Source organism: Falco biarmicus, chromosome 9 (assembly GCF_023638135.1).
Source record: "Falco biarmicus isolate bFalBia1 chromosome 9, bFalBia1.pri, whole genome shotgun sequence".
Lineage (NCBI taxonomy): Eukaryota > Metazoa > Chordata > Aves > Falconiformes > Falconidae > Falco > Falco biarmicus.
Genome location: NC_079296.1, coordinates 36,639,504 through 36,665,680, shown reverse-complemented (window position 1 = coordinate 36,665,680; position 26,177 = coordinate 36,639,504). Strand labels below are relative to the sequence as shown.

At 48.3% G+C, this 26,177-nt stretch overlaps 1 protein-coding gene across 1 annotated transcript; it reads left to right on the top strand.

Annotated features, from left to right (window-relative positions):
* The first annotated feature begins 13,861 nt into the window (after positions 1–13,861).
* LOC130155439 (microsomal triglyceride transfer protein-like) lies at positions 13,862–25,946 on the top strand. Its single transcript, XM_056352696.1, has 18 exons — positions 13,862–13,928; positions 15,090–15,271; positions 15,477–15,620; positions 16,145–16,252; positions 16,914–17,030; positions 18,655–18,794; positions 19,091–19,244; positions 19,922–20,079; positions 20,647–20,812; positions 21,250–21,357; positions 21,486–21,698; positions 21,829–22,043; positions 22,657–22,754; positions 23,822–23,943; positions 24,379–24,606; positions 24,940–25,064; positions 25,351–25,521; positions 25,802–25,946. Exons 1-18 carry the CDS (start codon positions 13,862–13,864, stop codon positions 25,944–25,946), a joined length of 2,661 nt encoding a protein of 886 aa, XP_056208671.1.
* Positions 25,947–26,177: the final 231 nt, after the last annotated feature.

Genomic DNA, 26,177 nt, shown 5'->3' with positions numbered 1-26,177 from the left:
TGAGTTTACATAAAAAAAACATTATGTCTAGTTAACCTGGAATTTTCCAGTTGATTTGACTTATAACTAAGCAGATCGAGAACAGTAGCTATTTTCTACACAAGCAAAGTTCTTTTCCTGTAATCGCTATTGATGCACTTTTATATTGTGCACATATGGGCTCAGTTCCTGAAGCAACTGTACAGTATTCTTATTTGGCAGGCAGCGTAGGTTCTCATCTTATAGAAAATTACACTGAAATTGGTGGAATTAAAAGAAATCCCATTTCTTTTCCCATTTCCAAGTTGTTCAGGACAGAAGCTACTCAAAGTGATGAAATACAAGCACTTGGAAATAAATATTTATGTTATTCATTTTGTCTATCTATTAAGAAATACAAAGCTCTTTTTTTGTAAACTCTACAGAAAAAGTTTAAAGAACTCTAAACAGTGTAATGTATTTTCAACATTTTCCTCCCTAGGAACTTAGGAAATTACTTAGCTTCATGACTGCAGCACAAGATTGGGAAATGGCAGATCAGTCTAAGAGCGGCAAGTCTTGAGAAGAAAAATAGATACAGGGATTATCATTTTGCCTTTTCTGTCTGGTTTTACAGTCCTACATGTAGCTCCCCAAAATAAATTGTTACCTTTCTAGAAAGAAAGGGAAAAGCCTATCGAGTCCAGAGCAATTAGCATTAGACACCATCTGCCACAAGCTGAAAACAGGAAATGTTCAACTTCTTGAATAATCTAAAACGCTGAGCAGCAGTTTGCAACATCTACGATTTCTGGCCAGCCTGAGGGTTTCTTGCAAATGCTGACCCCAGCACTCCCAGACCAGGCATTGCTGATAATGTTTATGGCAACAATACTTTAGGCTTTCCTTTCCAGGGGATGTTCCTGCTGAAGGACACCAAGCCCACCCCTGCCCCAGTTAGCGCTCATAGGGGAGTAATTTAAGGGTCAGCTGGGAGGTGACACCAGACTACAGACAAGTCCTAGTGCCATCCTCTGGTCCTCCCCAGCCTGTCCCTCCTGTTGCCACTACTGCTGTGGGATTCTGCCCTCCTTCCTGCCCTGGTTTCATGTCCACTTTGGAATCCCTCTGATCTCTATAGATAGGTCTGACAATTACCCTGCTCAAGACACACATTTCTTTCCAAAGGCACTAGATTTTTTTTAAATATCAGTGGCATAAAAGAGTGAGATGGACCAGATGGCACCAACATCAGCGCTATCTTCCTAGTGCATTCGCATGCATATGACTGCCATCAAGCCCCATCTCTACTGCCCCAAGACATGCACTGATAGGTACCAAAAAAATTAAAGGTCATATTGCTGCCAGGAGGCAGGCCCTGGCATTCTCAGACGTCCTTTGATAGCACATTCCTGCCCTCTCTGTTAAGGATGCTCTGGGTGCAGGAAGCTGAAAGAGTCCTCATCCAAAGCAGAGGAGTTGTTTGTTTGCATATTTACTTTATTAGTGTCACCCTTTCAAGGCAGCAACAGGGCCTGAAACATCCACAGAACCAAAAAGGCACCTGGGAACTTCACCCAACAAAACCTCACTTCTCCTCCCATGGCTCCCTTGCTGGTCCTCAGGTGTGGAGCAGGTGATGGGTACACAGGAACCAGCAGAGTTCAGGTTTTAGTCCTGGACTTTCTTCCACAGCTGTAAGAGTTCAGAGGCCTGGGTTAAGTCATCTTTGAGATGCTTTCCAGCACTATGCCCTTAAAACAGCTTAGGGAATCATCCCACATTCTTGTTCAATTGCATAGCACAGCCTACAAGCAAAGGCACATCAGACAAGGTTTGGATGAGATCCCTACACTTTCAGCTGTCTTTTAACAGTTGGTGCTTGCACAAGCACTTTGAGAGCATTTGACCACCCTAAGTGCAAGGATCCAGCCCAGTCTGGAGCAATTTCATGAACTGCCGCATCCTGCGGCACACTGGCTTTGGTCAGCCATCCAAGCAGCATACTAGCATCACTCTAGAAAATTTTGGCTTCCCCCCCCCCAACATTACATTGGGTGATTTCTTGAGAGTTACAAAATAAACTTTAAAAGTAAACCAGACTTGTAAAACCAAAAAGATGACAATTCTCAGCATAACAGCAATAGTTTTACCATTGAACTGAATTAGCCCAGTAGATGTTTAAATACTTGGATACAAACTTCTTACTACTCCCTTGGCAGAGTAAGTTCAGTCCAAGCTGGAAAGCACTGCAAGCTGTTACCAGGCAATTAGACCACAACTGAGGCAGCTTCCAACACCTACCCAGCAGCAGCTATTTGAATTCAGAGAAAATCCTTCTTGCCAAGGACTAGGTAGAGGCACTGCTCCCTGCCAGAGGCACCTTTCCAACTGGATTTGGATTACTGCAACAAGTACCTTGCAGTCCTGGCTTCAGAGTGGCTGTAACAATATTTGCAATTTCAACTTGTTCTTTCAGTGTTGCAATTGTTTTCCCACTGATTTCTTCAGAGCTGCTTGTCAGTGAAAAACTTTCTAGCCTCACTCTGGAGGCAGAGGAGAAAGAAGCAATTACCTTTCCCTTTAACAAAGAAACCCCAGCATTTTGCAAGGCAAGCAAGCAGAAATTAAAAGTCATGGGCTTTAACCAAATAGGGCCAAAATTCTCTCAGATGTCATGTATGTGCCAAAGAATTTCCATATTTGTTTCTTTGCTATCACATGCTGACACCAAACATATTTGGCAACAAGGAAATACAATACTGAGTATCCCATATCGCACAGCAGATTGAGCCTCAGCATGGTAAAGCCTCCCAAAAAGCCAATTAGAAGATGGGTACCTGGAAGTCAGCTAACAGTCCCATACTTGTAACAGTAATCCCCATCTTGGAAAACTGTATTCTATCATCATCTGCATGTACTCACACGTATCAGTTTATTATCTCCGAGTCTCACAAGGGACCCGTTCCTGGAACACAGCTACAGCTGCAACCACTATATTTGGTGCACAGACATGCCACAGAACTTACGGTCTCCTTCCAAATTCTAATGACAGCAAACTACTCTCAACAGCCCCATGGTGGAAATTAGCCTGAGAAGACTGTATAATTGCTCCTCATTATCTGTGTGGCACAGAAACCACAGCTGGATTTATCCCACTTCACTGAAGTGCCTGAGATGGGAGCAGTATTGTCGGCAGTTGATGGAGAAGATTCTGCAGCAGGATTTTCCTGACCATGAGAGGGCTGCTTTGCCTGCAGAGATGCCCCTCTCCTGCTCACAACGGAGCAGCTCAGAGGTGATCAAGCTTCTGAGTATTTTAATTTAAGCCCCGGAAGCAATGGAGGAGGAACTGCTGCCTGCATTATGCCTTACAGTTCTGCTAGGAGGCATCCAAACCCCATGTGCTCAGCAGATAGGGATGCAAACCCAAAAATCCATCTCCGCATCCCTCTGCAATCCTTTAAGAAGTTCCTCTAGTCTGATAAACTACAACCTCCCATTTGCAGCAAGTCCACACAGGTGAAAAACCATGTACTTGCAGCGCCTCTGCATTAGCCTCACCCCACCTCCAGCAGCCCCCAGGCAGACTGTAGGCAAGAGTGCCCAACACTGTGAGCTTCCCCGTTTCTTGCCACATTTTCAAGGCTATACAAAAGCATTTCGAGGTCTATTGTCTTTTAATGCAGAACAGTGTTTCCACACCGGTCCTGATTATCCTTTACTCATTTGCAAATGCACTTCTAGTCACACCATAGCAGCTGTATTGACCCAAGGGCACCATTCAGTTCACAGCTCATGCACCTGGGAGATCTACCACCTTGACTGGTGTTTACACCACAATTTCAGGAAGGTGCAAGACTTCATCTACTAAACAGAGAATACCCAATTCTGGGAGAGCATAACCTGGAAAGACCCCCTGAAGTAACGTGTCTCTCCCTCTTTTGACCGTAGAGGGAGCTGAGTAACCAGTGTTAACCTCTAAAACACTCAAGCTCCAAATCCCAACATACAGCCCAGAAATTAAATTGGCCCCACTCCCCAGCGCAATGCCCAGACCTCACAAGTAGAGGAAGAAGGCAATACAGAATAAATAATTAATGCTCTTGGATACCGTTTCCCCCCCAAACTACAGGGGATCACAAAGGAGAAAACACTTCCTTAAATATGATTGATTGCTCTTGCTGGCACAACAAGAGAAGGAGAAATCAGACTGGCATATTCTCCATCACTCCACCGGGGCTTTGTCAAACACCATAGCTCCTGCATTTCAATGAATGATAAATCACTTTTAAGAAGTGACTTTTATGTCAATGAGCATGTTATTATTGATTACTCTAACCTGGCACTGGAAAACAGTCTTCACACCCTACTGTTCTTTAAATCGCCCAAAGAGTTTAGAAGTTGCTGTCTAACAAGCTCCTAAGTCGTATCTTCCTTGTCAATCTTATCAACCCCTTGTTTAATTGTAAAAATGTAAATAAAACGCAGCAAGTATTGGCCTAATGCCTCACAACTCACATATCTCTTCCAAAGAGGGAAACGAGATTCTTCAGCTGCACTTGAGGCTTGTCAAGCATCATTTAAATTCTAAGCAAGTTCTGGCTCCCTCAGCTCCTTCCAACAGTAGGGTGCAGCAGAGGTTTGATGGGTAACCAGACACCGTCAGAGTCAGGAAAAGCCTCCATGATTTCTCATGTTTGAGGAATATCAGTTGAAATACCAGTGCAAAGAGCAAGACCCCCAGGGACCACCCATGCCTTTGTTCTCTGCTGCCACCAAGAGCATCAGTGTCTTGTATAGTGAGGATAGAGATTAGGAGCGACTGGAAGATGATCCCATCATTGGCTTTTTGGGACACTGTGTTTTAAAGTATCCTAGCTTAATATGCTATATTTATAAACAACTACTGGGCAACACTTCCTCCCTCCTGTAACTGTTATGCTTTGACCCTCAGAGAAAGGCATTAAAGAAGCATAGCAAAGATCTTCTTAAACAGCAACTTACTAAATCAAGAATTCTAATCAATAGCACAGGCATAGCCTGACTTAAAAACCTATCTTTAAACTAAATTAAAAAGCACATGCATTGCCAATTGACAAAATCAGAAAGGTTTCCCTAACACTTGTTGAGGTTACAAATTAATGAACCATGCAGAAAGGTAGAGCATGGGGGGCTGGGAGGGGGAAATGTATGCGCATTTGCATTGGTTTTTAACAAATATGGTCACGTCTCAAGGACTTGTAGAAAACATTACAGTCTTAAAGGAAAAGTTTCCTGAATCTTTTTCATTCTGGCAAGTGCTTTGCACTAGCCTAAGGAAGACCTCATCAGCACCAACGTCCAAACCAAGAGCAGCAGAGGAAGATTAAAATAACTGCAAGGTCAGTTGCCTGAGCAAAGGAAGCATGATGGGTTCCTCATAGCCAGACTTTTGTCCACAGCTCCTAGAAAGTAGAAAAGCAAGCATACCCCACAGCCTTAACTGGGGAACCGGACCCTCTGGTTCAGCTGGTTACCAAGGGTTTATAGAGAAAGAGCAGGGGTCTGCAAAGCAGGACCTGTGAGGTGTGAGACCAAGGAAATAGGGTGGCAGCTGAGGTATCTTCAAATTCCTTTCATAAAGGAAAGAAACAACTTTCCATGTCAGCTGGGGCTAGGGTTAGAAGTAATAGGGTAAAATTGCAGCAAGATGAGACATCTTTATAGCAGTAAAGCGCTGGGATAAATTCACTATAGAAACGGAGAAACCTCTATCAGCAGAAGCTCTTTGCAAAGAGGTCAGGCATTCATTCATCACAGTGCAGCCAGCCACAGGGAAAAGGGCCACGCAATCTCTTGAAGTCGATCCCTGCCCTATTTTCCTGCAATTGCACAAAATATCATTGTGCATTAACAGAGCAAAGTCTTTTCTTCAGCTTATCAGGTTTCAGGAGACCTCTGATTGAGATGTAAACCCAACTCCTACCATTCTGCTGTGCTTCAGGCTCTCCCCCCTGCCCAACCCCATCTATTGAGCCCCCCAAAGACCTAGCTATAGTGAGCAACCAACAACTCATAAGGGGCCAAGCTCGGGGGTTATTTCAGACACACACACACCCCGTTTCAGACGATAGGAGGGAGAAACAAGGAAGACAAAAAGGAGACAGGCTTTGCTGCTGCCCTGAGTAATGCAGCCTAGCAACCTCCACACAATAAAGCACAAAGCACTCAGACAGTGCCTTGCAAACAGGGGGCTTGCAAGACTCTGCACAGGGTTGGTAGAGAATAGCTCTTTTTATATGTCTCATCACAGACCCATAACTTGTTTTGACTGCATTCCTCCACCCAGGTAGCACAATAAGTCTTTTCTTGGGAGCAATTGCGAAAAAATAGGCTGAGAAGAGAACACTTGTTGTTGCCAGACCAGACTTAGGTGAACTGTCTTAAGAAGGTCTGGTCCAAGACCAGACCTGTATAAAAAAACAAGACAGATTCGCAAATAAAATAGCTCTAAACCTCTCAAAGCCAAGTATTTACCGTTGTTACCTGACCACGTTTGAGGTTTTTTCACTTGTTTTTGAATATTGTTTTCTTTTTAGAAGGGTAACACCAGCACCAAGTCAGATACTTTCCTGCCCTTGCTCACAGGGCAGCCCATGGGTTACTTTGCAGGAGTATGTATCATCACCTAAGCAGTTTCTCCCTGTAGAAAAAAATAAATTTGCACAGTATTGCTCCTGTTATCTCATCCCATTTATATGATAAAGCCTAGTGGCAGAGTCAGACCTCAGGTGCTCAACATACATGGCCCAACAAAAAACTATTAGGCAGTAAAGGGTTGCAGGGTACATCCCACCTACCTCAGAGACCTGTGCAAGGTGAAACAGGAGGAAGCAGCAGACACTTTGGGAATGATAACAGCTCCTTAGATGATCCATGACCCCAGACAACACAAAGGGGATGAGATAGGGTGACCCAGTACACACAGTGCATGCCCAAAAAGGCTCTGCCTAGAAGCATCTGAGGCTGAAGCCCCATAAAAGGCTCCATCAGCACTCCCCAAAGCACCAAGGGCATAAAACAGCTTTGGGTCCACCCAAGAACAGCAGATATGAGACAGACAGAGCAGATACCAAGACTCCAGCACAGGCTGAAAAATCTACCTAACCTGGAGGCTGAGCTTAAATATGCTCCTGGGCCCGTGGGTGTGGGTGGAGGCCTCAGGTGAGTCTCCCTAGAGCCGATATGGCCCATTAGGGCCCTCAGCTTTACACTGGACACACTTGGCTCCATGGATCCTCCCAGCCAGTGTGTCCCATATGGCGTGGGCCTTACCTGCTCCTCCCTGTCTAATAGGCATGGCAGTGAAGGCTCCATCTGTGTTAAAGAGCATCATTTAGCAGGAGAAGAGTCTGCACAGGTTTATAAACACAAGAATTAGAAAAGCACTAAGGAAGCATCCACCAGGCACACCTGAAGGAGTGTTGCATGGCTGTATTTACCTCTAATCACTCTAATAAAGTACTGCACGCTTTTGGAGGAGAGCATCATAATCTGCTCCCAAGGAGCTCCAAGAGGCTGCAGAAGACACTCCTTCAAGCTTTCTCCATGATTTCCCATGAAGGAGTTGCCTCCATGGTCCTAGCTTAGAGAGGCAATAGCTTAGATGGGGAATGGACAGTTCAGCTTCTCCACCTGATACTCAAGCACTGGCCTTTAAAGAGTTGTTGGTGACCTTTGCAGCATGGCAGCTCAGCTGCTGCATAAGCAAACAACCCATCAGTGGTCACCCTGTGGGAAAGCATGGACTTTACATTTGAAACATGTAGCTGTAAGACAAAATCAGAGGCTACCAGGTCACTTTCTCCACCTGGTAACTTCTTCTGCCTGTTTGAGCTGAAATGGCTCTGAACCACACAAAGACATTGTCAGATTTCAGATATGTCACTTGTGCCCACAGGGCAGTGGGGAGAGCATCTTAGGGAGGGCTCTTCTGGTGACAGGCAGAAGTACATCACCTTCTGCTAGCAGCAGAGACCACGTAGTCACAGCTGAGACTCACTGTGTTACCTGCCTGTTTCCTAATCGAGTGCAATTACTATGGAAATTAAGCTAGACACACCACCATTACATTTCATCATTGCCTTTAGCTTGGTTTGCTGCAAGAAACCTGATCAGAAGCACCCCAATTAAGTGGAGCAAGGTGGACCATCCATCAGAGAAGGTCCTGTCCTGCCTGCCCGCTGCCTTGATCCCCACACCAGACCGTTTTGTTGCAAGCCTGACTCCCCACCTAGGTCTTTCTGTAGCAAGGCAAGGGTTTGGTTTTACCCATCCATGGGAGGGAATCAAACAGAGCTTCACTGCCATCCCCAATTCTGGTGTGGGACCAGCTTGGGGGTGTGACAGCATGCAAAGACAGGAGGGTGAAAAACAAGAGGACATCTCTCTGCTCAGGGCTTTTGAAGACTTTTGAGTGCCACCAGCACAACTATGCAGGAAGTGCTCAGACACTTTCAGTTTTTCTCTTTTGCCTTGGAGGGAAGAACTGGGGGACCTTGTTGGCAGTCAGTGCTTTCTCTACCACTGCAACAGCAAAAAAGAGGGTGGCAAGGCAGGAAAAGATGCTGTGAGGGGCATGATGAGGGGCTTTGCAGCTGAACATTATTTAGAAAGGAAGAAAGAAACAGAGGATACAATAAGGAGGAAAAATTGAATTAAATTCAGTCAGAGGCTGCTCCATCACTTTTCTCAGTCCTGGTTTTTTTGAGCGGTTTCAGAACCTCAAGGGTTGTTGGGAGTCTCCTCCCGACAAGGGAAGTTTAAAAAAGCACCTCGCCCAGGATGAGAGGCACAGCCAGAGGAATCCTGCTCCCCAACACAAGTTTTGAGGTTTCCCATCCAAATTCTTGAGTCCATGCAATATGCATCCTTTATCATGTACAAACTTGTCTCTGGAACCCTGGAAACCTCTTCCCTGTGGCACTGGAAGTCTGCCTTCATCACACAAAGCCAACGCCTCCAGCAACAAAAACAAAGGTGCTTGAGCCAAACCAAGAACTGGTTTGACACAGCTGTTTTCCCTGTTGTGAATCACGAGCCCAGTCCTGCCTCAGCACACAGCCGAGCTGACACAGTCCCAACTCCAGCACCCCAGAGAGCAGACCAGGATTTATCAGTGGCTGCAGATGAAAGGCAAGGAGTACCACCGGAGAAAACCATGGCGGGCCACAGGCCATGAAAAAGCTGATATGGGACAGCAGTGAAGGGACTTGAGAGAAGCTGGAAGGGGACACCTTTGAAATTAGGATCAAAGCACGACACAATGCTTGTCAGAGGGCAAGCTGTCCTCTCCTTCCAGCAGCAAGAGTGAGTTTATGGTAAGGAAAAGAGATTGGAGTGCCTGGAAAAGAGCTGGAGCTGAGGTGGCTGTGTCAGAGAGGCAGACAGCAAGATCTGCTTTCACAAGCTTCTGGTCCATAGTAGAAAAGATGAGTGGCACTGAATGGGAAATAAAGCCTCTATAGATTATTACAGCACATCATTTGTTGCCTTTAGCAGAGCTGAAGAATTTCACCTGGTTGTTCTTGCATTGCTGAATGTCTTCCAGCAAAGCTGTCCTGGCTTTGAGGTTACCAAGGGATGGAGCATCCCCCAATTCCCTCAGCAGTTTGCTCAGTGGTGAATCATCCTCACTGCTAAGGGGACCTGCTGTGGGGTGTCCTGGTTAGCAGCAGCCACAGTGTCCCTTGGGAGAATGACTCTTCCCCTGCTCTGGGGGTGCAGCCAGCAACCTTTGCTCTTTGCCTTTGCTCTTTTCCACTGAGTCACCCTGTAAAGATTTACCCCTAGGGTCTGTTATGCACTCTTCATTATCTCTTGCTTCCCCCTCTGGGCTGTCTGCATATTTTATTACTGGAGTTTTTTCTGCTTGCTTCCAGGTTTTTTCTAAAATCTCCTGAATAATAAGAGGCAGGAGAGGGTGCATAAAGATTATGTGCCAAAAATGAGAAAGGAAGATTCCCTTAGGGAGTCTTTCCTTCCACCCTCCCATCTGCCCCAGTGTGATCAGATACTGGAAACAGAGCTGGAAACTCCTCAGCTAGCCAAGAACTGTGCTGTGAAAACCCTGAGATGGTGCAGCAATGTCCCCAGTTCAGAGCCCAGTACAGTAGCCTCCAAGCCTAGAGACTGGCCACTGTACTCCCCTGGGTAAGGAGTGTTTGGGTCTTATTATTTCCACTAGACCTTTTTGACGAGAATCTGCACCCGAAAATCCCCTGAAAACCCCCATGAGTTGAGGCTTGCAGTTGATGGGCTTTGATGCAACAATCCCTTTTGCCTCCATTCTGCTTTCATCTAGGTAAGTTCAGCATCTGGGCAGATTGACCACCCTTTGCCAAAGTCCACCCTGACGTCACACCTCAGTGGCAAGATCACTGTGTGCCTCTGACCCTGGGGCACAGTGACCTGGTTACACTGACCGTCCTTGCTCTACTCTGCCAATAAGTTTCAGAGCTGCTGCATCAGGTCCTGCAGCCAGACTCCCCCATGGTGATTCCAGGACCAGGCTCAATATCCCAGTTCTGTCCATAGAGCTTGCCACCATGTCATTTCTAAGGGAATTAGCAGCACAGCGTCCAAATAAGAAAGTGAGAAGATGAAGACAAATCCTTGACCACACAATATTAATTTATTAGAAGAGGACTTGCGCTAGCAGGTTGTGCCTGGATGGAAATGGGAGATCACATTTCCCCTGGGTGATAGGTGAGGGGCTGGAGGAACACCCAGGATTTCAGAAGCACTGTTTTTAGGACCATGCATCTGTCTGTAGGTTTGCAGAGTTTCATAAGGCATCTTTCCAAAAGCATGACAGCCCTAGATGGGTTTGGGAAGCACACTGAGCAAATTGGAGGCCTTACAAAAGTTGGTTAAATTTGGAGTGGAAATAAAGTGAAGATCTAAAAGATAGGATCGGCTTGTGACACTGCTATCAAAACTTTTAATGCAACAGTGGAAACACACTTCCTTCTGCTTCCTCTTTGCCCTCTTCTTACTGAAAAGAGCATCAGTCAGGGCTTGTTGGAGACTGCAGCTGCCAGCCTCCAGCCTGACCCACAGGCGGTAGGGCAGAGACCAGGGAGCACAGGGGGTCTGGCCTCCCAGGATCAGCACAGAAGCAGGTCCAGGGAGTCGAGCAGGGGCCTTGGGAGACCATGCTCTGGGGCTTCCCCATGTACAGAGAAAAAACCAGCATGTGGGAGAAGATGCATCAGGATGCTGGTGAAATTAATTATGCACGAATACTTCCATTCCCCTTCTTTTGTTTCAGCTGTGGGATGGATTCAAAGCTCACTATGTTTATCCTGTCACTTGAGCAGAAGGTGGATGAAAGCACAGAGTATGCATAACTATGCAGTGATGCTGGGCAGCAGTGCTTTTCCCAAGACCCACAGCCATGGTGTCCTATAGTCACTATGGAATGGACAAACACAGCAACACCGAGCAACAAGCAAAGCCATCTGCCCTTTATCTTCATGACCAGCACCAGGAAGATGAAATGTCTGATTTTTTCTGCTTTAATCTTTCACAGATTCTCCCAGAGACAAAAGCAAGAACCGGGTCTAGAGGAAGAGAAACCAGGTGAAAACAGGCACTGGAGCTCACTGCGCATCCCAGCCTCCCCTCCTGCACTAACAAATCTGGGGGAGTTTTCCCTCCAGGCAGAGAAATTGTCACAGTGACTGGCAAAGCCACACATCAGAGAGCAGGATTCATTTCAAAGTTACACATCAAAGTCTGAGCTAGGTATTAAATTTCCTACATAACTGATGGAGTTAAATAAATACCATCAGAGGGAGATTAATGTCACAGTAAGGCAGTGCCCAAGACAAGCGGCATGTAGCATCCTCCAAAGACACCTCTCTCATTCTGCTGCCTTTAGAAGGATCCAGGATGCTTGGTTTAGTCTAGAGACCTGACTTAGGAACCTAGAGATAAATCCCATCCCTGCTGACTTTCCAGCTACGTGACTACTTTCCCTGCCCATTGCTATCTTGTCATGAGGATGAGATTATAAGAAAGGCGATCACGAAATGACAGCAAGAGACCTCTTATCCAGATTTCAAGTGGGAGCTCAGCAGCTCATCCCCAGCAGCACAGGCAGTGGATAAACTCCCTTCCCTGGGTCTGCTGGGAAAACTCTGCCGAGTGATTGTCACATGGTTTTGCCTCTCAAACTTCCCGGTGGGTAGCGATCAGCAGTCCAGAGCTGCCTACAGGAACACAGGTTGCAGCTTGTCGGCTTCCCACACCCCGATCCTGGGAGGACTCAGCAGCCAAATATAAATAAGCAAACCTGTCAAAGTGCAGTTCCAGTCTGAGGCCTCCTTATCAACAGGGTCTTTCTCACAAGCTGTTTCTGTTTGCCTTTCCTCTCCAGGCAGCGTGTTTAGCTGCAAACAACAGACACTCTGGGACCCGATTTTCAGGACTTAGACCTGATTTTCAGGACTTAGACCCTCGACAGCCACTTTGCTCCTTGAAATATTTCATTTTTCCCCACCCTGGCTAGAAAGCTAAGCTTTCAATGTTCAGCAGGAGTGCTCTCCAACCCCAGCTTGCTTTGCTCTATCAGTGCACACTGGCAGAGCAGAAGTACCCCGGGTCCATGAATCCCAGGAGGAGAAGCTGATGCAGGCAGACCCTTCCAACTAACGGCGTCACACCCTGCGGGTACACCTTGAGTAGCCAATTCATGGCAAATGGTCAAATGAAACAGGAAACTGTTGAATGAAAAGATGACAGACCAGCAGGAGAGACAATCGTAAAGAGAAGAAAATGCTTCAATCTAACTATGGGATATTTGTCCATAAAGACCATCAGAGGACCAAGTGGAGACACCACATATGGGAAACCTGCAGCTGGACTCTTCCCAGGTAGCTCACAGCTGGATTTGCCCTGCCTCTCAGGTCACAGTAGTGCCCCAAAAGCCCAGCAGCGATGCAGAGCTGGAAGATGTGCCCTTGAAAACGCCGTAACACCAAATCCGTTGGGTTTTGGTCCCACTCAATATGCAGATCACTTCCGTAAAGACATTACTGCCTCTCAGATCCCTGCACAAGAAGGGTGCGATGTGCCCGACCCTCTCCCACTCACCCATTCTTTTTGGCAAAAAGGTCTCTCAGGACCCTAAGCCACATCACCACCTCTAGGGACTCTGGGCCTTTGCAGTCTATAGTCTTTAGGAACTAATTAAACTCAGCAATCGTAAAGTTCATGCATGGGAAAAACAAAAGCACAGTTGGTGGGCCAAGGGCTTAGAAGGCTCTGTGGAGCACAACCAGCCAAGCCCCCCTCCTTAGCCCCTTTCCCATGCTGTATTTGAGGGGTAACAGTGTTCAGGTTCCCACTCATCAGTGTGGTCTCCCCATCCCCCTCCAGCCTGGCCCTTTAAGTAACTTGAGCCTCCAGGCTGCAGATCCCAGTCTCTAACTAAAAGGATGGAAAAGCTGTTTTCCCCCTTCCGGGTCTTTTCTTTTAAAAGCAACCATTTCTTCCCCTTCTGGTGGGAAGAGATGGTTCACCAAGGGACAGGGCGGCTTTCTGAGCATCCCCCTCCCGTATCAAGACAAACTGGCAATCTCTCCACCCTGTAATGCTTCTGGCAGCTCCTTTTTGCAGCTTTCCTCCCCTCCCGCTGCTCTTTGGCAAACCTCAGCTGATTTCCAAACCCTCCGTGGCTGCTGGGGGTTGGTGCAAAGGTTTAATTATTTGCTTTTCCTTGGATGTGTAAGGCTGGGATAGGGAGAAGTTTGGGCCCCATCGCCTGACGTTGCAAATCTTGCCCACTTTTGTTGGATAGCTCCCTCTCCCACCCCCCTTTTCTTCCCGGTCTCCCGCCCAGCTCCCGGAGCCCACCATGAATCCGCAGGCAGCTTTGGGATACATTGGCCTTCTTTGCTTTTCCTTTGTGAGCACAGCAAAAGGTAAGAGACTTTGGGCTGCTTGGGGTCCAGGGACATGGTGGGGTCCGGATGCCCCAATAGGCGGGATGTTCATCCCAGTGCACAAAGAGCCTCCTGGGGCTTGCCGTAACGCAACATCTCCCCAGTCTCTGGCCGGGGAGGGAAGAATTATTGCCTCAGCTGCAAACAGTCTGAGCACCTCCTAAGGTGGGGAAATTTTTTGGGACCATAGAAGTCCTCCCTGGGGGGTGAGGAAGACCGGAAAGCTGGAGCTTTTTTAACTGCACATGGTGCAGAAACATAGAAATTCTTCAGTCCGGCTGATGGAGGAAAGCCCCAGGGAGTGAGCTGGATTTCCATTGATTTCTTTCATTTGTTATTATAGCAAAAATAGCAAAACTATAAAACATTTCAGAAGCCAAACAAGTGCATCAGATGTGCAGAAGAATTTCAAGTGACTTTAGAAAATAGATTAGACTGCTTATGTCATGACAAAGGCAACCCTCCTCCCTGCAACTGTATTTTAATATGAGGAAGAGAAAGGGACTCCAAATAATTGTAGATAAATAAGATTAAAGCAAGGAGTTTTGATCTAAAGCTGCCACACCAATTTAATTTTGCCCTATCTCAAAGTCAGTGTTCTAATTAAGAGTTAGCAGTTCTGATGGGAAACACACAATATGAAGAATATGGCCTCCCTTCTCCCCTAAATAAAAATGCTGACGTTGCCCCAGTTAATGAACAATGCTGAAAAGACACTTCAAGATATCCCTCCTGCCTGTGGGCACGCTCAGGAAACTTTACTTCAGGATTAAAGTGTGTTTCTCTGGCACTTGAAAAAAAGTCCTGCTGAAGTCCCCAAGCAGAGCCCCCACTCTGGCCATTGTTTCTAAGGCAGGGCTGGAAACACAGGCAGGAATCAGCTGTCATCCAGAAAACACCCAAATTTCCAACTGGCTGGCACAAATAATTTCCCATAAAAACCTTCCCATGTTCTCCCCCAAACACATCAGCTATACCTACTGCTTGGTGTAAAAATGACATGTCCAGGAGGCAAAGTGATGCAGGTCACAGGTGTCCCTGCAAGTCTGGGTTCTCTCTAGGGTGGAGGATGCTGGCTGCAGCAAGTGGAGGGACCAAGGTTTGCAACTGCGTACCTTCAACATTTGCATCTTTCCTTAGGGAGTTTGCAGCCACTTTTGTTCCAGCCTGGGACCCTGTATCAATACCACTATACCCTGGACGTCCAGCTGGAGCACACGTCCATGCTGTCCCTGCAGGGAGCCTGCCTGCAGGCTGAGGCGTTGGTCCAGTTACACCAGCTCTGGAGGGACCAAAGTGGGGAAGAGCTGCTCCAGGTGCAGGTGTGTGAGGTGGTAAAACCATTGCAGCTGGGAACTCCTCCTGGGAACAGTGATGCTGTCTTTCTTTAGCCCATTCCTTTTCTAGCCTACGCCATCTGAAAAATTACCTCTCTGACCAAGAGGCCATCACTTGCAGGTAAAATGCATAGCAACTTTAGAGCAGACATGCTTGGTTACTGCTTTCTGGCATCTTCTACTGTCATAGATCCGTGACCTGAAAGTCCAACACAAGCCAGAAGAGGAGAGGAGCCAGGATGGCACTGGAGGTCCCCCTGCAGAGATTGCACTGAGCCAAGAGGCACGGGCAGAGCTCCAGCAGCCAGTGTTCATCTCCTGGAGCAGTGGGAAGGTCAGCTGGACACCCCCTGGGCTTGCTCATGCCCTCCACAGAGCACTCCTGCCCACATCCCAATTTTTGCCAGCTACGAAGCATATACAAACTCTTGCTCCACCTCTGATTTCATATCAGAGCACAAGGAAGTGGACAGAGCAGCAAATGTAGGAATATTCACTCTCTCACAGGGTCCAATATGGAGCCCCATCCTCCAAAGAGGATGCAGGTTCAGCTGGAGCTGCAGCATCCCATGTTAAAATGGCTTCAGTCCTTATATATATATATATATATAAGGTTATATAAGCTCATTTCTGAGCTTTTCCTCTAAGGCTTTGGAAAACAAGGGTGAGAAAAAGACAAATTTCATGGGCGTGCATCCACAAAGCTTGTGCTATTGAGGGATATGGACCTTACTGAGAAAAATCTTCAGATGTCTACAGGGTGTTGCTTAGGCTGCAGGGGAGATGCCTGTAAGCAGGGAAAGCAGCAGGGCCCCCAGAGCTGTCCCCACAGCCAGACACCACCTCTTGCCCTCCCAGGTCAAAGCCTTCTACGGGGATGAAGCAGAAAGCATCCTGATCTCGAACCTGAAGCGAGGCATCATCAGTCTGCTCCAGCTCCAGCCCCATGCAGGCACTGCAGTGGAGGTAGGTGCAGAGCAGGTGCCAGACTCTGGCCAAAAGCCAGGGACCATGCTGCAGCAGGAGGGCCAGCCCCAAAGCACAGACAGCCCAGCTGCTTCAGCCAAGGAAGCAAAATTCAGGATAAAATCATGGGCTTTGCTGTTCCAGCTGCCCCTGGGCTGTGAGCAAGGATGGCTATTAGAAAGGCAGAAGATTTTAAATAAAATAATCAGTAGATGATTTTCAGGAATGGACACACTTACAAAATCATCATCTTTCCCTGGAGGGTAGGAATAGTAGAGAAAAACCTCTACAAGAATTTCTGCCAAGCGGGATTTTTGTTGTTCAGCACAGCCAGCAGCCAGCAAATGGAAGGGAAATCCCTCCATCCAGAGCTCCACTGGTCCTGGAGTAACCTGTGACCAACATGAAATAACCTCAAAACCCAAAATGCAGGCACAAAGATGATGCTGCTGGTGTTAGCTTTAATTTGCAAAAGCAAATTTTCTGCCCAGATGGACTTGGAGCTACCCAAGACCCCCAAATACAGCCCAGTTTCTAGCTTTTTGATGACTTTTCTGTTTCTCAGTTTGTCCTTTGTGTCTGTTCTCTACACAGATCATTTTATTCAGGCTCAGTCAAAGCTGATCACCCTTACCCATGGTCACTAATATTTGCGTTTCAGGAGGACATCTCTGGGAGCTGTCAAGTCACATACACTGTGTCCAACCATTCCATCACAAAGACAAAGGATCTCCTCAGCTGCACAAAGCTGAACTCTGGATTCACTTCTGTAAACAAAGCAAGTGCATTGCTCTCACGGTGGTGGGCTCAACTTATGTCAAGTACATCAGGGCTGTCCCAAAAATCTTGCTGCAGGTGGGCTTTGAGTCCCACTCCCAGCTGGCTTCAGCCTTCTGCACCAGCCTGGAATGGGACTCTAGCTCTTAGACCCATACCCAGCGTGGGATGCACCAACATACCTTGGGAGAAGCATATGGTTTCAAGGTGGGTAGGAGAAGAAAAGATGTCCTGGGTCATCCCATCCCCATCCTTGTTATCGCTTCTGACCCATCATTTAATCCTGCTTGGGAAGGTGGAGATACAGAAACGTTTTGTGGACCTCAGATTTACTGGATTAGGTTGACAGGGACAGGACCAAAAACTGCTGCTTGCTTCATTTAAAGCAGTAGCCCATGTTCAGCCTTGACATAGATTAAACTCTGTGGGTCTTAATGCAGCTATACCTGCCACGATTAAAATCAACAGGTTTTTCAAAGTATATAAATTCTACTGAATTCAATATAAAAATGGGCATCACCACGTAGAGAGCCCACAGGCTTTGGCAAGGGTCTTGACACCTGGCAGTCAAATTCTGAGTGTTCATATAATAAAAGCTTTCTGGGGTATGATTCATAGCAAACTTACCCAAGAAAGTAACGAAGCATAGCACATTTTTGGCAATAAGGTTTTCACACAAACCTGCCATCTGGATTGAGGCAGCTCTCTGGACCGTGCCTGTATCTGTAGCTGTAACAGAAAAATGACAGTGCTGCCCAGCTCTGTAAAAGGCAAAGCCTATGGATAAAAAACCTCTCTATTAAAATAGTGATGTTATTATCCCTAATGCCATTTGCTGTCAAAAAACACTGCTTGCACATGGTTCAGCTCTTCCTCCTCCCCAAGACCTGCCACGTGCAAGCCCAGCTGCTTCAATAACATCTCCCAGCATGACCAGTGCTCCCCTCACCGCAGCTGGGAAACAAGGCAGAGGTGAAGTCCAGCAAGTGCGTCATTTCTTTTGGAAGGAAAAAATCCAGTGAGCTTCCCCAAGGTCACCACGCAAGGAAGCCAAGCATTTTTTGGCATAAGCTTGGTGGAAATTGCTGTTGCTTAGCTTTCTCTTTCTCTCGGAGAACGTCCTTGCTGATGCTTGTCAGGATGAGGCAGGTTTTGGCACTGAGTGCCATACCTCCTTCCCATACTGTGCGGCTGTGGAATGGGCCTGAAGGAAGGGCAATGCATTGGGAGGCACTGATTCCAGTTTGCAGTCTCCAGGCATCACCCATGCCAGGCAGGAATAACCCCTGCTCCCTCTGCTCCCCTTTTCTTCCATGGCTGACCAGCATGATACCACCATGTAGTGAAAGAGAAAGCCTGTTTGGTGTCGATCAGTCTGGCTCCCCACATCAGCCATGGGCAAGAGCATCCCTTCACCATGGTCCTCACCAGGTGTCACCTTCTCCCACATCTGGCAAGAGGTCAGGCTCTTCTGGATTTTCTTTTCCTATGTTTTGCAAGCAAAGCAGGCAACTTTGTGGACTGGAAAACTCTTTTGCTGCTAATAAAAAGGAGAGAAATCTCCTGGGGAGAGGAGAAGAGAGAAAAGGTTGCATTTTTTCTCTCCTTGCTTTTCCTTTTTTAAGATTTTTCGAGTCCAGTGGCAGCCCACCAGCAGAAGCCAGTACATGGTGAAAGACAACCTCCTCCAGTCGGTGCTGGCAGAGGAAAGCCACGTGCTGTCTCCAGCCCTGAGATCCACCACCAGCATCAAAATCAGTTCAAGGTGAGTGATGTCCCCATATCACCACCTGAACTGGGCAGCCTGGCAGGGGATGAAGGTGCATCTATTGGAGCTGAAGTATTCGCCGCTCTCCTGCCAGCTTGGCGGGCACAGACTGGTGCAGGCAGCAGGGACAAGGTGCAGCAGCTGGGCATGGCAGGCAGGGAACACCAAGCACCTTTTGACAGCTTCCACCCACATCTCCTCCTTGTGCAACCCTGCATGAACCCAACCAGCCTCTGAGCCATGGAAGATGTAAATGACAAAGTGCTCCCCAATGGCTTCTTCTCCCTCCACAGGCAGCAGCTCCAGCTAGTGTCTCCTCCAATGCCCGGCCCAGCAGAGGTGTCTGGACGAAGCCCTGAGGATGCACTGGCTGGCACAGAGGGACAGCACCAGACCCTGGGCATGGCCAGCCTGCCCTTCAGGAGGGTCTGCACCCACTGCCCATCGGTCAGTGATGCTACCCACCCGCAAAACTCGCCACGTGCTCTCCCCCAGGCTGGGCACCAGGGTGGGCAGGAGAAGGCTGTAGAATTTAGGGTTCAACCGCAGTGGTGTATTTGAAGGGGCTGGTGACTGCTATCAAGGCAGGATGCCACCCTGGGAGTGCTGTAGAGCAGCAGCCTGACCTATTACCTCTCCCAAATAGTGTCTAGTGTTGCTACCCATGGTGGAAGGGACTCCTCTGTCCCCCCCAGGCATAGCTGTGTTCCCTTGATGGGGAAATAACCTGCAGCACAGCTGGCACATGCAGTTGCATTAAACTTATCACAGGTCTGAGGTCAGGAAATATTTCCACTGCAGGTCAGGCTGGCAAGGACGAACAAGAGCTTATTTCTGCCTCCTCACGTCCTCCAGACTTTTCACCTAGGAAATGTGGAATTTCAACAACTTTCAGGCATCAGCGATCCTCTTGGTTTCTTCTGATGTTTTCCTGGAAGATACCACAAACTGGGGCTTTAACACAAGTCCTCAGTGGTGGGTGGGAAGCTGCAGTAGATGCCTGCAGGCAACTACATGATCCCCATGGGTCCCTCCCACTCCTAAATATTTCCTGTATAAACATTATTCCATGATAATGGGGCTAGAAGACCTTAAATCCCACCTACCAAACTTCATCTTTGCAGCTGAGAGCCTACCTGAAGGATTTTGACAGCCAGAGAGTCAAAATGGACACCTCAAAGGTGGCAACAACCTGGCAGTTCCAGAGGTTCATCCGGATGCTGCACAGCGCGAAGAAGAGAGATGTTCTGCAGCTGCTGAGGAGAGCACCAGAGGAGATGCTGTGAGACTCCTAGGAGTTACCTTGTTGAAATTGGCTTTCCGCGCGTGTAGAACCCTGGCATGTAGGGTCATTCCTGGTCCTGGCAACTAGGGTCATTTAGTGCTGGTCCATACACCATACCTGATCCAGGCAGTCATCCTGACTAATCCAAGTGTGGTTTTATTTAATGCCTATTCTGTACAAACACTGCATGGCTTGCTATTTTTTTTCCCTCTCTTCCTTTTTTCCTGCTGGCTTTGAAGCAGAGCAAATACTCCAGCAAGGCTTTCTGCAAATGTCATTGGAGGTCTGTCATTTTCGGACCATCCACCATAGCATCCATTCTTTGTTGGTGCGGGTGCTGTGGCCAGACTCTTCTCTGCAGTGGAATACCTTGAGGTGGGTGAGTTTAGAGCAAGAGCCAACCTTCCAGGTTTCTTAACCCATGAACTGAAGCTCCCAAGAGTTAAAGCAAGAAGAGAGCATGGAGAAGAGAAAGAGGGATGAGGAGCTGCACAGGGTACCTTGTTTCTTCTCCCGTTCTATCAGTGGGTCGTGCCACTGATAACCTCCTCCTTCTTGCTCCAGCCCCTTTGTTGTGGAGGCAGCGGTAGCTGCACAGTCGGTGGCATCCTTGGCAGCTCTCTCAGACTTTCTGGATTTCAGCAAGGAGCGCAAGTCCCTGCTGGAGAAGTTTCTCTACGCGGCAGCTTTCTCTCCCCGGCCTTCACGAGAGCTTCTTCGCCTGGTGTTAGTAAGTATGGATATTTCTTTCCCTCCCTGAGGGTCCTCAGTCCAGGATGGATCCTCACCCCATTTCAGGCAGGAGGAAATAACAAGCATGTTTTCCTGAAAGAGGAAAATATGATTCCATAGAAATATATCTTCCTGCTTGTGGGATTGTTTTATGCGCTTTTAATGGGACACTGGCAATGAGAGTAGATACTCCTCAGAGGAAAGTGAAGAAAGTGATTTATATCAGTGCATTACAGATAATAGAAGCTTAATTAAAAGCCACCATGAAAAAATGGCATTTTAAACCATGCCTTGCCTCCTTCAAGGCGGTTAAGAACCAGTTTCCCCTTACTTTTTTGGCAAAAGCTTTGAGGTAAAAGGTAAAACGCACTCTCCCTCTCTCTTTTTCACCCTCTTTTTTTCTCTGCTTCCTAATACCCCTTTCCTGGTGGCCAGGACAAGCTGGATGGGAAGCAGCTAGCCCCTGATGTCCAGGAGACAGGGATAGTTGCCATGGGGTCTCTGGTCGGCAAGCTGTGCCAGCAGAAGCTGTGTGGGCTGCAGGTGGGTCCTCTGCAAAACCCCACGCTTGGCTTTTTCGGACACCCCTGGCGCCACCTCTGGGGCTGCCCAGAATGTCTCCTGTCCCTCACCCCACTCTGCTTTTCTGCCCTCCTGCAAATCCCGAGCAGGAGGTGGAACGCGGGGTGGAAACCATCCTCAGGGGGCTAAAGGGGGCCGAGAAGGAGTCCGAGGTGGTCATTTATCTGCTGGCCCTGGGGAACGCAATGCTCCCTGAAACCATCCCCACCCTCCTGGACCATGCCGAGGAGGGTCCTGCCACTATCACCGCCGCTGCCATCTCTGCTCTGCAGCAATTCCCCGCTCAGCACATCTCCAGCAAGGTACGAAATGAAGGTGCCAAGGCTTGGTGCTCCTCTTCCCATTCAAAGCCAAGTCATCAGGGTCCAAACAGAACCAACACTTGCACATCACCACCCTAACACCACCATTTTAATTGCCCTCTCATATCAGGTGAAACGAGCAATGAGGAGGATTTTGCACGAGAAGAGGAAGAGCTACGAAAAAACGTGTCGCCTGGCCGCTGCAGAAATCCTCCTAGATAACGAGCCCTCACCCATGGATGTCATCAACATCCTGCTAGCTGCCAAAGAGCTGGAGACAGAGACAGCAACGTTTTTGCTCCTGAAGGTCTGGAACAGCCTGCATGCTGACCACCACCCGGCAAGGTGGGTCTGGAGGGGAAGGTTGCATTTTTTACCCTAGCCCTACATCACGTTTTTCTCCCCCTCCACACTCAAGCTGTGGCTTTTGACCCAGTGTGCCTTTAAAGCCTGCTAGCATCACTTCTTGGAGCTGGCACCGAGGCTGTCCCAGAAATTCCCAGCTCCTGGAAGAGGAAAAGATACAGATGCCACCCAACCAGCCAAAACCCAGCGTCCCTCCTCATCCTGCCCCAGTGCAGCAGGACCCAGACTTGTGGTTTCAGCAGAGTCCTTGGAGGCCAAAGCTCTGGCTCACAGGGCAGGGCACGATTTGTAACTGCATTAATCTTCCTATCTGCACAAAACGAACTGAGCACTAACATTTTTCAGAGTTAAGCAAAAGCTGCACAAAAACATCTGACTGGTTTATCCTAATAAACCGGAGGAGAGGGAAATTCCAGGGTAGGCCGCATCTGTTGGTTTCCTTTTTTTGATCACATTTCTCTGGGCAGTCAGTGACCAGGATAAATACTTCAGAAATTTATATTTCCTTCTCTGTAAGCCTTCTGTAATGACCACTGACATTTTCCCTTCCTTCCCTCCCAGTGCTAACACACCCTTTCCCTCTTGCTTCCAGGAAGATAATGAAGGACATCATGGGAGACCCACAGATAAATAATTACAACTTCTTCTCGAAAGCTGGCATCTCCTCTTCTTTCTCAGGACCTCTGACAGGTGACACCACGGAGAACACTGACCCCATGGTCCCCTCAAACGGCTAAAGGAGTGGCTGGTAGGGAAAGGCAGCTTTCAGAGGAAGCCTCAGCTTTATAGAAATGCCCCAAAATCTCAGTGTGAGGTTTCTGAGCATGTCCCCCAGCACCAGCTGAAGGCTGGCTGCTTGCCACCACCCAAAATACATACATCTTTCTCTGACACCCCTACAGCAGGGGGGCTGGGCTGTGCCACATAGTTTCCCTAAATCTGCTAATTTGAAAGAGGTACTTCAGCTGGAGATGAAGCCAATGGTAAATTGTAAGTGGGAGTTTCTGTGCTTTTGCCGATGAGTCAAGATACTTAGCTTCCTTAGGAATTTTTAATAAGCTCTTCAAAGAGGTGAGTCCTTGCACTGAGATAAAATCAAACTTCAGAGAGACTGCGGCAATCAACATTTGCTAAATATCTGCTTAAATCTTTGCCCCTCAGCTCTCTTTTCTGTCCTCCTTCAAATTAGCTCAGTCTAGCCTTGTAGGGGGTAGGTGGAAGCAAAATAGCCAATACCTGGAAGAAAAACATTGCAATGCTGAATCCTTTGATTATTGCAAGAATGGAAGGAGACACCACAGAGAGGCTTTTCCCTCTGAATCATTTAGCTTTATCAGATATTTAACATCTAACATATAAAATCCGTGCAGGTCAGCCACCCTGACCATAGGTGGGACAGCTCTTACAGGACTAGCCATGCAATCTGTTGAGGAGGCTTACAAACTACCATGGAGTTCTGAGGATCCTGCTTTTAGACTTACCTAGTGACCTCCCAATTCCTGCAATCCATCTGGATGAGCTTTTTTAAGAAGCCACTCTGTCTTGCCGAGCTCTGACTTGGTGGCACAGGGGACCTGCTTTCTGGCATCCCAGCCTTGCACATCCCACCTACAGGCTCTGTATTTTCTTATTAGTCTTCATCCCCTGATGCTGCTCTCAGAGCATTTATGGCTCACCACCATTCAGTGACTCATTCACAAAAAGAGACGTGCCAGGTGCTGCCCAGGGATACTTACAGGTGTCTGTCTGCCTTTCAGTCACCCAGGACCTGCTTTCCACCTTCAGGCTGGACCTGCTGTTTTTGGAAGGTGGATTTCTACGGAAGAGTGTCTCTGATTTCTCCCTGCTCAGCCGTGGCTGGCAGCTTCGCGCAGCTCAGGTGTGCTTCTGGGAGAGCAGCTGGGGGGCACATAGGTGGAGGGGGGAGACGGCATCAACCCAGTGGTCCCACCACCTCAACTGTGTCCCCTCTTAACCTCTTTACGGTGTTTGACCTCACCTCTGCACTCAGTATGCTCCTTATCAGAAATACATAAACGCATACCTCCCATCGTTGATGTGAAGGCAGACAGGTCTGCTCTGGAGAAGGGAGGGCTTGCTCCCCCAAAAAACAGGGGATGCAACATTGCTGCTGCACAGTGCTCAGGGATAGCTTGGATACCCTGTCCAACCCACCCCATCACTGTCTTCCTGTTTCAAAGGGTGCCTGCTGGAGGGCTGGACAAGCAGAGCAACTCAAATAGCACTGCAGGGCATGAAACAACCTCTCCAGCTTTGCTCTGTGCACTAGCATGGGTCTGCTTCTGTGTTTTAGGTCACTATTGAAGCACAAGGGATGGAGTCGATGCTGGGAGAAAACGTCTTGGAAGGAGAAGAGGAGCCAGAGCTCATGGCTGGGATGTCTGCTATCTTCTTTGATGTTCAGTTGCGGCCAATAATCTTCTTCCAGGGATATACAGACTTAATGGCCAAGGTCCTGTTAAGCAGTGGAGAACCCACAAGTGTGGTCAAAGGGAACCTCCTGCTGATGGACCATCACCAGGTACCAGAGCTTGGGGGGCAGCGGGGAGGGACGTGACCTGCCTCCATGCCAAATCTTAGTGAAACTCACAGCATGAGCCAGTGGGTTTTTAGGTATGTTACCACGGATAGAGGTCCAGGAGTGAGGTGGCCCTGCATGATGTCTCTTGTGGTTGGTAAAACAGCAGGACGGCTGGCTCTGCCATGGGACATACATGGCTGGAGTTTCTCCCATGCAAGCCCAGCTTCTGGGTTGGGTTAGGCAGTCCCAGCAGCCACAAGTCACTGCCAGTATCAGCTGCTCGGCCAAGAGCGGTGCTCTGTCATAGCAAGGTCTGCCTTTTCCACCTTCCAGGTCATCCCTCTGCAGTCTGGCCTCCAAGTGGCTGTCAAACTCCAGGGTGGGCTAGGGCTTGACATTTCAGCTGACATGGATGTGAACATTTGGGAGCAGGAGCTGAAAACCAGCATCAATGCAAGGTCAGTGGGTGAGAAACTGCTTGGCTCTGGGGGTGCAGGGTACCTGGGGGGCTCAGCACCTAGCACCTTAGGCTGGCTTTCCACAGCCCCTTCCCCTTCTCCTGCTGGGTCCAGCCCTACCTGGTGGACACAATGAGTAGGGCGGCTGGTGGGCACTGGTTACACAATCCTTTTCCATGGCCAGATCTAAAATTAAGATGCTTAAAAGGGTTGTTTGGTGCCAGTGCACAGTGGCCAGCACAGGGCCATTGCTCAGTGACCGGACTCAAATGCTTCTGTCTTGCAGGGGAAGCCTCACCATTGATTTCCAGGCAGAACTAGATGCCCCTTTCCTCCAAGCCACCCTGAGAAGCCAGACAGAAGTCGAGACCTCAATCCACTTTGACACCATGCTGAGGTTTTCTAGCAGCCCAGTGCTCATGTGCCTGCAGCTGAGAGAGGAGCAGGTTCCATACAGGTAATCTCTGGATATGGCCGGATACTGTAGAAACATCATGACATGCTTGAGATAAAGGAGGGCTTCTTGGAGAGAGGAGGGAATTAATGGTTATGCACTTTTTGAGCAGGGTGGGTCAAAACTGGTAGGAATAGGGGAACACCACCACAAGTTCATGATGCATGGGTGGAAACACCACGTTTAGACCATCAGGAGATGGTGAATATGCTGGTCTGGGAGGAAGATGACGTCCACCACCACCACAGCCTCCTTACCATCTTGCTGTCACCTTGTCCCACAGAGAAATCTTCACAGTTTCCAAATCTGCCGGGAGCCAGAGCAACACCACTCGAAAAGGCAGACGAGGCACCATGCCTGGGCGGGAGTTTGCCTTGCACCGGGCCAACTCCAAAGTCTGCAACCTCCTGCTGACGGTGGAAGAATAGGAGAATCTGAGCACTCTGGGACTGAATAACTGCCCCCTCCCCTGCCACACACCCCAGTTTTATGTGAACCCGACATGAGCTGTCCAGGGCTCTGCCCAACTCCTCCACAACATTCTTTTAATAAGAAAAATGCTGCAATAAGGGCATCAGAAGAAACTACAAGAGGAACTGCTGCAGGACAGCCAGAGGCACCCCTTGCTTGGGGCTGGAGGAGCCAAACCTGGCTTCCCC

Coding starts and splice junctions, on each gene's coding strand:
- LOC130155439 (XM_056352696.1), top strand. CDS start 13,862: ATGAATCCGCAGGCAGCTTTGGGATACATTGGCCTTCTTTGCTTTTCC. Junction 15,621..16,144: donor TCTCCTGGAGCAGTGGGAAG/GTCAGCTGGACA, acceptor TTGCCCTCCCAG/GTCAAAGCCTTCTACGGGGA. Junction 23,944..24,378: donor GGCAGCTTCGCGCAGCTCAG/GTGTGCTTCTGG, acceptor TCTGTGTTTTAG/GTCACTATTGAAGCACAAGG.